The sequence below is a fragment of the Corylus avellana genome, chromosome ca3 (genome assembly GCF_901000735.1).
Source record: "Corylus avellana chromosome ca3, CavTom2PMs-1.0".
NCBI lineage: Eukaryota > Viridiplantae > Streptophyta > Magnoliopsida > Fagales > Betulaceae > Corylus > Corylus avellana.
The window spans coordinates 3,601,809-3,614,414 of record NC_081543.1 but is presented as its reverse complement, the minus strand read 5'-3'; the positions used below and the strand labels follow the sequence as shown (position 1 = coordinate 3,614,414).

At 34.9% G+C, this 12,606-nt stretch overlaps 1 protein-coding gene across 1 annotated transcript; it reads right to left on the bottom strand.

Annotated features, from left to right (window-relative positions):
• Nucleotides 1-8,389: 8,389 nt before the first annotated feature.
• On the bottom strand, nucleotides 8,390-12,606 carry LOC132175923 (LIM domain-containing protein WLIM1-like). Its single transcript, XM_059588019.1, has 5 exons — nucleotides 12,240-12,606; nucleotides 10,624-10,720; nucleotides 10,483-10,523; nucleotides 10,234-10,323; nucleotides 8,390-8,921 (listed from the first exon to the last, which is right to left on the bottom strand). Exons 1-5 carry the CDS (start codon nucleotides 12,372-12,374, stop codon nucleotides 8,676-8,678), a joined length of 609 nt encoding a protein of 202 aa, XP_059444002.1. The 5' UTR covers nucleotides 12,375-12,606; the 3' UTR covers nucleotides 8,390-8,675.

The window sequence follows — 12,606 nt, the reverse complement described above, 5'->3', positions numbered from 1 at the left end:
AATTCTATGAGTGACCTTAAATAAAACTGTTTTAAGACATTATAGAATGATGAGAAAGGAAGATTTTAAAAGTGGTTTTATGATTTTTGGACACTTGTAGAAGGAGTTATGATTTTTAGAAAATTCAAGTGTCAAAACAGAAATTTCAGTCAAACAGAGGCACAGGATTTCGAGGGACTTTTGAGGTACCAAAATGTTATGGGTTGCTATGATTTTTTGATATGTTTTGGATCTTTTAATGAGGAAAATTTCGACCCAAATTTCGTGTCATTTGGAGTTAAATTGAAAAAGTTATGATTTTTCCAAATTTAATAGGTCAAGCTGCGGAGTAGTTGAAGTACCTGAGATTTGGGAAATTAATTGGATGGGTTAATGATGTCTGTAAGCCACAATTTTTTGGTATGTGTTAGTCAAAAGGTTTAGGTTCATTAAGGATTAATTGTATATTTTTATGATCACTTTTTAATGTAAATGCATGAGGATTTTAAAGCTTGATAAGTTACCAAGGTCAAAATTACACGTGGCTTTGCATGAGAAGTTGCTTGGTTGACACCTAAAGGTACAGGTGTTATATAGCATGTTGCCCTTGCCTTCTCGGTGAACACCTGGGGTTCTAAGGTGTCATCTTCTTAATACATTCCTGGACACTTATCTTGTGGTTAGAGGAAATTGAATGTATGTGGGACACTTGGTGGACACTTGTCTTGTGGTTTAGAAGGAATTCGATGCATGTGGAACAAACATGTGGCAAGCTCTCAAGGGAAAATGTCCCACATACAGTGGGTATTTAAGGAGAGCAAATCCTCTCAATTGCTCACAGCTCAAGTGAGCGTGAGATCCGGAAGAAGGAAAAGAAAGGAAAGAGAGGAGAAAAGAACGAGAGAAGGGAAAAGAGAAGAAAAGAAAGAAAAGAGAGAAGAGAGAAGAAAAAAAAAAAAGAAGAGGATGAAGAAATAAAAAATTTGAGAACTCTCCAAGGAATTGTGAGTTGGATGCGGATTCAAAATAAGGGCATGCAATGCCAGGTAAGGGGACACAACACCAAAAACCCTAACAGATTTTATTATAAGTCCTTGAAATAAAATGTTGGGGATTTTATAAATGATTCACTTACATGATTTTCAATTACACTTCCTTTCGTTTTTTAATGACAAGTTTTATTTATTTATATGTTATTGTTTAAGAATTTTACGTGATATAGTTACCCTATCTCATGATTTATGCATGACTGCAATTATGAATGAAAAGAGCTCTCAAAGTTCATGGCACAAATGAGTTTACAAATTATATGAAATGTTATAGCACAGTATACAGTTACAGATGAGTTTACAGATCATATGAAATGTTATATGTACATTCATGGCATAGCATACAGTTACAGATGAGCTTATAGATCATATGAAATGTTATATGTGCATTCATGGTTTTAAATGTTTAACCCGAGACACGATTATAGTGACGATCGGTACCGCATAGGGTAGCAAGGCAAGCACACCGAAGGACGGTTACGAGAAGGTGTGTGCTACCGGCCAGGTGGCCTTCACCTAGAGAAGTTCCCAACCTGGTAGCTCTCCCCTGTGACGACAGGATGAGCATATAGGCCCTTTGGGACAAGCCAACGTGCCCTGCTCACGGTAAAAATTGTGGCGTCGGGTCAAAAGGGTAAAACAACAGTTTTGAAGAAAGAAAAAGGAAGTGCTTGTACATCTCATAAGTCACCTAATATTCTTGAATTAATTGTCATTTATTTTATTAATTGTGCATAATTGATATTATAGCATAACATCTGCATTGCATATTTTATAGCATCTTGGTTTTGTGGCTACTTACTGAGTTGTCGAACTCACCCCTTCTCCCTATACATATTTTTCATATTGCTCTATATGTATATCGTAATAATTGAAGACATGTGTACCAGTGGGTCTCTTAGTTGTTAATGATCCTATCACTGCTTTATGGACTAGCAGGAGCAGTAGCAGTAGCAGTAGCAGTAGAAGTGTTTGAGACTCCATTCTATAGACTAGACGGCTTGGGCTAAGTATAGACGGTGTAATTTTATTGTTTATAAGATTATTGAATACTAGCACATTATGTGTTTGTGATTTTATAAATAAAAAATTATAGTACTCTAGTGACGTTATGATTTTGTTTAAATATGAATATGTTACAATTGCTCACAATCGCTCTACCTCTAGAACTTGGGGCGTTTCAATTTCTATGTGCTTGGTGCGTTCATGGTACACTGGATTAGCTGCAATATGAATTGCAGCCTTGCTGTCACAGAAAAGAGCTGCAGGCTGTGGATGAAGAACTTGTAAATCCTTGAGTAAGCTGAATAACCAGGTAACCTCACAGCAAGTGGATGCCATAGCCCTATACTCAGACTCAGCAGATGATCTGGAAACCGTCTGTTGTTTCTTGGACTTCCATGAGACTAAAGCATCACCAATAAAAATACAATAACCAGTGATAGACCTTCGAGTGTCCAAGCAACCAGCCCAATCAGCATCACAAAAGGCTTTTACCTGAAAATCTGACGAAGAAGGAAAGAATAACCCTTGACCAGGAGAAGCCTTTAGGTACCTTAACATCCTTTGAGCAGCATCTAAATGAGGTTGCCGGGGTTGATCCATGAACTGATTGAGGGTATGAACCACATAAGCTAAATCAGGACGTGTGATTGTGAGATAAATCAATCTGCCAATGAGACGTCTGTAGCTAGTTGGATCTGCCAATAAGGAACCAGCATCCTTAGAAATTTTGAGGTTCTGTTCCATAGGAAATTTAGATGGTTTAGAAGCCAATAAACCAGAATCTTCAAGGATCTCCAATGCATACTTCCTTTGAGATAAAGAGATTCCTTTATCTGATCTAGCTACCTCTAAGCCAAGAAAAAACTTCAACTTCCCCAAGTCTTTAAGTTTAAATTTCTCATTGAGAGAAGAAGTAAACTGGTTGATGGCTGCAGAGTTGTTACTAGCCAAGACAATATCATCTACATAAACCAAAAGGGCAATAAAAACTGAACCCTCATTTCTAGTGAAAAGACTATAATCAGCTTTAGACTGAATGAAGCCTTGAGCAACCAGTGTATTAGAGAACTTAGAAAACCACTGACGAGAGGCCTGCTTCAAACCATATAGAGATTTTGTCAATCTACACACCTGTGACTCCCCCTTGATGGAAAAACCAGGTGGAACAGTCATATACACCTCTTCATCAAGATCTCCATGGAGAAAGGCATTGTTGACATCCAATTGGTGAAGGAACCAATTGTTAGCTGCTGCAATAGCTAAAAGACATCTAACAGTAGTAAGTTTGGCAACAGAGGAAAATGTTTCATGATAATCTAAACTCTCACTCTGAGTATACCCTTTTGCCACTAACCTAGCCTTGTGTCTCTCTATACTGGCATTAGCCTTGAGCTTGGTTTTATACACCCACTTACAACCAATAGCTTTCTTACCGGGGGGTAGAGAGGTTAACACCCATGTATTGTTTGCTTGCAAAGCATCAAGTTCTGCCTGCATAGCTTCACGCCATTCAGGTAACTTGACAGCTTGATGAAAAATTTTTGGTTCTTTGTGGGAAATAAGAGATAAACTGAATGCTTTATGAGAAGGGGAAAGATGATCATAGGTCAAAACAGAAGAAAGGGAATATGGGATACCTGCATTATCATTATTAATTATAGTGTCATAAAAAATTCCAACCATAGAATTAGATGAAGTGGTATTGGAAGAAGCAAGTTGGCAATGATAATTCTGCAAGTAGCTAGGAGCTTGCCTGGTGCGGCTTGATTTCCTAAGAGTTTTGGTGGGAATGATAGATGATTCTGCTATAGAATCTGATTGATGATTAATGTTGGGAGAAGATAGATGATGATTATGAGAATCATGAGAAACTATGTCATGAGTGGAGTAATCATCATGCAACTGATTTTCTGCAATAGGAGATGAATGATGACAAGTATCATCACTGATATAGGGAAGATTATTGAACCAAGGAGAATTATTGATTGCATCATTTGATTGAACATCTGAATGGAAAGAAAATTCTTTTGATGCAAAAGGAAAAACATGTTCATAAAAGACCACATTTTTAGATATAAAAACAGAATTGGTATGAATGTTTAAAAGTTTATATCCTTTCATACCATGAGGGTAACCTAGAAATCAGAGCAAGCTTTTTGTTGTGCAAAAAGATGGAAGTCCTTTTGTTGTGCAAAAAGAAACGTCTAGAATGGGCAAAGAGAAACGTCTGGAAGGACGTGAAAACCTGAGAAGATGACTGAAATAATGAATTCTATCATTTTTTTCTAGAATTAACCCAAGAAGCAAATGCATTTGTGGGTTCAACAGCCCCGCCAACCGCTAACCGCTTACGGTTAGCGGTTTTAGTTGTAGGTAAAAGCGATTAATAATCGCTAACTGCTACCCATCTATTTATTTCTTTCTTTTCTCTTCCAATCTCACATAACCCAAGTTACAGTGAGCCTTCTAGCCAACTCGATCTACCCCAGTTTTACGTCCCTGCTTCCACTCTCTATTCGATGCCAACTTATCACTCAGTCGAGTAAGGGGCAAAACAATTGTTTCAATCACTTTATATTCTATTATAGTTTTTATCAATATCTTTATCTCTTTGCTTCCACTCTCTTTAGTCTTTTCACTGATTTATATATATATATATATATATATATAAAGTTTCATGCAGTGCATGAAATAATTAATTGATAGAGACATGCTACTAAGTAATATCTACTTAGGATAAAAAAAAATATTAGGAAAACACTTAGCATTTCTCTTTTTATTTAGTTGCAACAAGCATGAAAAACGCTCATAGGTTAATTTTACGACGAATTGAACTAATTTTGAAATTTTAATAAGTAATTAACTCAACTTCTTTATATGGTTGAGATATGCTACTAGCAATAGCAAATTAATGAAGTACATACATACCATGTCATTGAGTTATTGGCTCGTTTGGCAATATTTTTTTAGAACAGTTTATATGTATTTGATAAAAGTAAAATTATTAACAAATAAATCAAAGCACAAAATATTTATAAACTACATCATAATTAAAAAGAAAAAAAAAAATCATCTAAAAACGTTTGAGAGAAGCAAACTAATCCAATTAAACGAAGAATCATCATATATATGATGTTTGCAGCACAAGATATATATATTCTTGTTTTTGTGTAAAGTCACGATCAGAATAAAGCCTTGCAAAATATTTTCTTATTTTATTTTGTCATACCTAGTATTAATTTATTTAATAGTCCTTGACAAAAATTAACACCAAGCATTTCTCTTGTTAAAAAGAAAGACAAAAAAAAAAAAAAAATCAATGGTAGATTGATACGGCCATGTTAGCATAATGAGATAGTGGTGAGATAGCGTAATGATTACAAAACAGTTACGACCAACCCTTGAATTATTATTAAAAAAAAAAAAAAATCAAAGGGTTTTTTTTAAACGGTCATATTAGCATTGTGAAATAGTTGTTAAATAAAAAATATAATTTTTAACATTGCTCCAAAGTAAACGATTTCCTGTGTTTGCAAATTAAAAGTGACAAATTTATTTTACTTTTTTGAAAAAAAAAAACACACACACACATTTGTCTTTATAATCTTCCATTACTTGAAAACCTCATATCGTATATTATTATATTTTATCATTGTCTGGAAACCACAAAACTAATGGACCCAAATCCAATGGATATCTTGGCTTCAAAAGAGTGTCATATGTGGTATTTGTAGTAAACCGAAGACCAACTTGGTACTTCTATTCATGTGTTGTCCAATTTTTTTACTGAGATTTACGTCATTGTGCTTAAAAATGCGACACATGTCAATTGTGCCACATATTTATGACAACTCAGCACATTCATGTGACATATTACTATATCACGAGTAATGTTAGAAGTCACTTTTATGTCTTTATTATGTCATTCCAAGAATGATGTGCCTTATTAAATTATCATTGGACTTGTGATTAATCATTATTAAATTTTGATCAAATAATAATTTTAAAAACCACATTATTCTTGGAGTGACATAAAAAGGACACAAGAGTGACTTATATGATTATTCCAATATCACAATTCACAAGTGGTACTTGCGATATTTATGTCAAAATATTAAAAAATTAGAGAAACACATTTTTAAGCAAACAAGACCAAACTCCAAAACGTTGTGTTTAACTCCGAAGCCGGGGTAAAATCGTTGCAAGAAAATCAAAGGGAGTGACATGACATGTACCCATTCATTTAATAAAAAATGAATTTAAGTGCAAACTAGACGGGAGTTCAAAAGAAAAAAAAAAAATTGTGTTAATACCCATTCATTTAATCAAACAAATTTTTTAACCCATCCCAAAAAGGGGTAATTAGAGGGATGAGATGGATCAGAAATCGGATTGACCCGACTCAACTAGACCCAAAATAAAAACGGCCCATTTGCTAACATGGAGTTAGTTTTAGATTGAAGCGCCAAATTGCTGAACTCAAAGATACCCAGAAAATAAAAAGTCAAAGATTCATCATCGTTTCTGCTTGTAACTTGCAAAAACAATGCAACCTCACCCGACTATGCCCCAATCCCAACCCAGCCATGGCGTGATTAATCGTCGTCTCTTTTCTTTCTTTCTTGAATTTTCGTTTCTTTTCTGTTATTAATTTTACATATATTTAGTCTTTGTTGGATTGCTTGCACTAGGGGGGGCATGTTAAGGGAGGGATCTAGCTAAATTTGTGAAGTTAGTGAGGGAGTACAACGGAGAATTATATGATGATCATTTTAAGCAAACACTTAAAGATTACATACAACAAAGGTTCTTTCTTTTTTCTTCTCTATATCTTTAATTGTTACTTAATTAATCCTCAATTTCATTTATATTTGTATTAATTGCCTCTTTCTTCTGCTTTTTCCTTTGCCAACTTCTATCTAGAATTTCCTCAATTTTATCTTAAAATAAAACAATAATATTCTATATTTGGCGAGACTTTCATTTTACGCGTCAAAATCACCATTAAATGGAGTCTACTCGTAAGCCTCACAGATTTAATAGTAAATTTGAAAAATATAAGTATGGAAGAATGGCCACATCACCTAAGGTATACGGGTAAAATAAGAGTTGAGTTTGTAGCATTATGTTTCATTAATTATGTTTCTCTCTCTTTGCTAATGGAGGAAATCACTATATATACATTGTGTATTGTGTAGGACAGTAGGAGTAACGTGGGTGGAACTGCGTGGAGGAATATTAAGCAGTTGATGTACTAAAAGAAAAAATAACAAAATATGATGTTTTACTTTTACGGTTTTACCCATGTTTTATGTGCACAATAATTAGCCAACATTTTTATTTAGCCTTACAACTATCGTGACATTTACTACATCAACCATTAATTTTTGTTACAAAATTTTTTTTTTACCACCATTAGTAAGAAAATTTTAGTAAGAGTTGTAGTAATTTTCATTTAACCAATCTTCATTTAACCAATCATGGATGATATTCCGCTTTGCTTTTGGAGCTTTCCAAGAGATGATTCTTTGCGTTTTGATGTTTATCTAGCGTATATATCCACCAAGTTAAGGATGGATGGAGTACGCGAGGTGAATGCCAGAATGCAAAAAAACATTTATCTTTCCTAAATTAATCTTCAAAATTCGAGTCTCTAGTGACTGGCTTTCAACTTTGTCACGGGTCCCTTCGATTGCAACATAAGAAGATTACTTGATGACATGTTCTGGTTTCATGAATCGTGGCAGACGAATTGGGTTCATCCAGCATGCCCGTCAGATGATCATAACATTTAGCATACACTCAGTCGACAAACACCTGAAAAATCTCATAGGCCCAACAGGATTATCATCCCCTCCCATGTGAGGAGATCTATCTGTAAAATTCCACCAAAAACCCATTTAACACAATCTATACATATAAATATATCAACCTGCCAAACATCGACTTTGTCCAAGCATCAGAATTTTGGAATTCAACAAAATCACTTGAGCAGAACATAAAATAAAGAGAAACGATACACACATTTCCACTCCCATATTCTCTAATGTAGCACTAAAAATTACTATTAGAATTTGGATTGATTATTATTGAATATAATGATTAGTTCAAAATTTAATGGTGATTTTTAGTGCCACGTCATAGAGTATGCACTTAGAGTGTGGGAGCGAGAGTGTGTGTAGTATTTATCTATAATAAAAGGCCATAATAGAGTAACTGAGAAATCTAAAGGGCCTTTGAAGAGCAGTGCCAAAGATGACACACAAAAATGTACTTGATATTAATGAGCAGAGACACTCTAGCCAATAGCCATAGAATATGAAACCACATCAAGCTTCAGATCAAAGATGACAAAGTTGAAAACTGGGGCTCGCCACATAGTTTATTAAAGGAATTAAACACCAACTCTCTACACATTGTCCATTCAAAGCTCACACTCAAAAATATCAGCAACATACTGACTCGTCTACCAATGATTATACCGGATTCGCGTATTAAATACACATATATATATATATATATATATCAAAGAAACGGAATTCCAAAAACTCTTGGTGTATACTATGACAGTTGCATCCCAAGTCTTGTTTAGAAACCTACCATCTGAGCAATATCATGTAATACTATGAAATTTTCATACCATTATTCCGCTGCTGCTTCCTCAGCTACCACCTTAACTTCTTCTACCACCTTAACTTCTTCTGCCACCTTAACTTCTTCATGCCTGTCAAGTTGGCTGAAGTTACCCTTCGCCTTGAATAGTTGGGTGTGGTGGTGCTTACAATAAAGACGTTGCTCATGGGCTACATAGTTTGATGGGCTGATCACGCAGCCTCCATGAGTGCACCTGAAACAAGCCTTATGGTATGATGCGCCATCAACTGTGACCTGAAAAAACCAGCAGTCAAGGTATTACACCATCTCTCTCTCTCTCTCTCTCTCTCTCACTCTCACAGATACACACACAAAACACAATACAACATGCACACACTTATGTGAGGTGGATTTGTTTTCCATCAGTTTTATCTTTTCATGTTGGAAATTATGTATTAATGGTTTTGGGCAGTGATTCACTAATGGATTTCGCTTATTGATCAATAGAGGGAGAAATTTAAAAGAGACGTACCAACTTAAAACTTTGAATGTGCTTGAATTTTTATTCATCATACAGCAAATCTGTGCAATTTGTTTTGAGCTGTGATTTTCCCAGATTGTTGTAATATTTTATCTCCAGCAATCAGGGGTTGTGATTGATGTACAATTCGTACAGGTTCTCCACATGTAAATGTAACTATTATGGATTCTCACATTTCACAATTTTCTCGAAACCTCCATCTATCTAATGCCAATGCCATTGATCTGACATTGTAATAACTGCTAGCTGATCCAGGGAAGTGGCATGTAGTCATAAGCTTGTTTCCAGACTAGAAAAATGCATTGAGATAATGACTACAACAAATTACCTCCTCTCTTTTCTTCTTTAATTCTTTTTTTATTTTAATATAATGACAACCATAAGTGAATGACAAGACTTTGCAAAATGAAGGGTAAATTATCGAGACTTAATTGCAATAAGGTATTGCTTTGAAATCAAGTTCCCATTAACTTCAATGAAGCATAGTGATGCATAGATGTCAGTTTGTGAAAATATTGCGTAGCAAACACCAAATAAGCTGCTTATACATAGGCATTTCACACTTTGTTCAAGTTCTAATTTTCTAAACAGGCTTTTTTATGGTCTTCTTTTCTTCACTATAATCTTCTTTCCGCTCACACTATACAAATATGACCTTACAAGACCTGCAAAAGTGTCGAGTTTACTCCCTTGGACCTTTCTGTAGCTGGTGTCAACAGATTTTATTTATATTTGGTTTTTGTTTGAGCTGACTTGGTGGTTGACCATGGCCTAACAGTTTCTGGGGCTCTAGTTAGAGAGCAGCAGATGCCCAAATGTGATACTTCTTAAAGTAACTCTTGAGCAAAAACTTAAAAAAAAAATTCATTGGACTACTTAAAAAGTGAGTGATAATGGATCTCTGTACATATTTGAAGGCCATAATGTAATAGTCAAATGAGAGCATGCAAGGAATTTGAATTGAGGAGAATAAACTTTAGTGCTCGAGTAGACACCAATAATGACATTAAAAAAAATTCACCTTATGCAGAGCTCATAATTGGATGTTGAATTGCTAAGATTTACCTTTTCAATTGGGTAAACAGTTTTATTACAAGCAACACACTTTTCTTTAGTTCCACCAAACAAACTTGAAACTTTGCTGTTGGTCTGGACCTGCACAATTCCACTCCCAATATAAGACAACTTAAGTAACTATTAAGGTCTTCAATATCGTTTATATGGAACATTTCGTTTAAGTCATAGCTGGAATTTCTATCACTACAAAAGAAAAACTAGCAAATCTGTCAGATCTGACATTGTGGCTTTAGGTACCTGATTGGCAGATCTGTCAGCTCTAACAGTTTTTGGAGTACCTAAAGAAGAGAAAAAGAAAAAGAAAAAATGAACAAGCTTGTTAAGCTGATACAAGCAGAGGTGAATATGCCTGAAAACAACTCAATAGCAGCCAATCACCTTCAAAACTTTTATCCAAGCTGCCAGTCATCTTAAACAGTTGATCAAAGTGAGGCTTGCAATATAAAACACCCTCAAAGGAGGAATAATTACTCAGCTGCAACAATATTGAAGAAAATGAGATGTGAGGATAAAGTAGAAGCGGAAAAAACATGTTTTCTAAGTACTTTAAGACCTTTTAAGAAACAGTATGGACCAGAATTTTGCTAAGAATACTACATAATTAACAATAAACAACGAATATAAACAGAAAAAAAAAAAGAAGTAAATAAGCGTGTGTTGCAACCAGTCAGTGAAACACATATCATGTGATGGCCAACATGATGAGGTGAACAGGTTAATAGAAAACTAAATCTAAGATTAGATATAAAATCCCCTACTAGTCGTCCCATTGTAGAAAAATGTGAAACAAAAACAATTTACCTTGGCTGGATGAAAAAGAAAAAGAGCCCGGAGAAGACAGAGGTGGGACTCATGTAATGATTGTATAATTCTAGAAGTTAGAAAGCGCAAAAAGATGGAAAGGATAAAGTTATTGCATGGCCTAATGAATTATCCGGTGACTAGTTAGAAGAGATCTCACACTTATCTCAATTGAGGAGGAAATCCCTAATTTGAATTTCAATTAATTTGCTGTAACAAGCCAATAATTGGCCCCAAGATTCAAGCACTTCAAGATGTAGAACTTAAGTCTCAAAATCAAATTAATGCTTGAACAACTTTATATACCCCCATTAGGGTTTGACTTCACATCTAAACTGCGTTGATACAACAGATAAATCCAGCAACAGTTTGACAGTGAGTTTACTCTCTATTTCAATTGTTTTGTCTGCAATTTCAGTTACTGTGGAAGTGCAGATTAATTTGGTTAAATCACAGATTATTTATACCCATTCATGTCTGCTTCTCTCTACATGAAAACAACACATATTATTCAAATCGACAATGCTATTCCAAATATTGAAGCATGATTTCCTGGGGCCTTTCTGCTTAATATTCTGACTAAGTTCTCTAGATTTTGACATAATTCTGAAATTACATTCCAATTTTCGAAGAAGTAAATTCAAATATATATTACCGCTTATAATTCTAAGGATTATTCTTACATTTCCCTGATTTCATAAATCCAATTTGATCCCACCTTCTACATCAAAATATAGCCCAATTAAACTCATTCATGCAACACAGACCTAGTCAGCTTCTTTTGATAAGTAGACCTAGTCAGCTTCTTAACAAGCAAAATCATGAATAAGGTAAAAATGAACTTAAACGAAAGTCAATTTTGTTAAAGGGATCATCATCAACATTCATAATCAGCACAATGATCGTCATGAAGCATGAACCAAACACAGTATCACAATCCATCAACACAATCTTTATTTCCAAGTAATCCATATAAGCTCATGACCATAATCTTTAAACAAAACCCAGATAAAAGGATCCATAATAAAGTACAAAAATGACAAAACAAAGAAGTGGGTACATATATGATCATAAAAAAGAAGCCAAAGAACACCACAAAACATCAACCTCAATGTCAAAGAAGTGTGCCCATGTGTCCCTCCATTAAAAAAGTCATTTTTTTTTTTTTTTTTTTGGGGAGGGTGTTGTGGTACCTGAATTTGCCTGCAGTGGTGGCATCTGAAGCAGGCCTTGTGGAAGACCTTGTTGTCAGCAGTGAGCTGTTCAACCAAGTACACCGTCTTCTCACATGCCTTGCACTTCTGGGTAGTCCCTGCAAATGTTGCCATCCCAACAAATCTCCCACACCCAGAAAAATCTCTAAAATCCCACAGCAACAAAATCAACAATTCAAGACACTTTTCCTAGTTTGAAGACTTTTCCTCCTCCTTCAAACTTTATCTGTGTCTCTTTCAAATTCCAGGTCTGAGATTTACAGCTCAGATATTGTCAGAGAAACCAACCAAGCTGCTAGCAATGGGTCTTTTTTAAGACTTTAGGCATATAGAAATCGCCTACTGT

What these genes read in the sequence shown, in the direction of transcription:
- LOC132175923 (XM_059588019.1), bottom strand. Translation starts at nt 12,374, where the DNA reads ATGGCAACATTTGCAGGGACTACCCAGAAGTGCAAGGCATGTGAGAAG. An exon ending in CTTGGATAAAAGTTTTGAAG is followed by an intron (nt 10,524 to 10,623) that starts GTGATTGGCTGC and finishes TCTCTTCTTTAG; the next exon opens with GTACTCCAAAAACTGTTAGA. An exon ending in CTGTTTACCCAATTGAAAAG is followed by an intron (nt 8,922 to 10,233) that starts GTAAATCTTAGC and finishes TGGTTTTTTCAG; the next exon opens with GTCACAGTTGATGGCGCATC.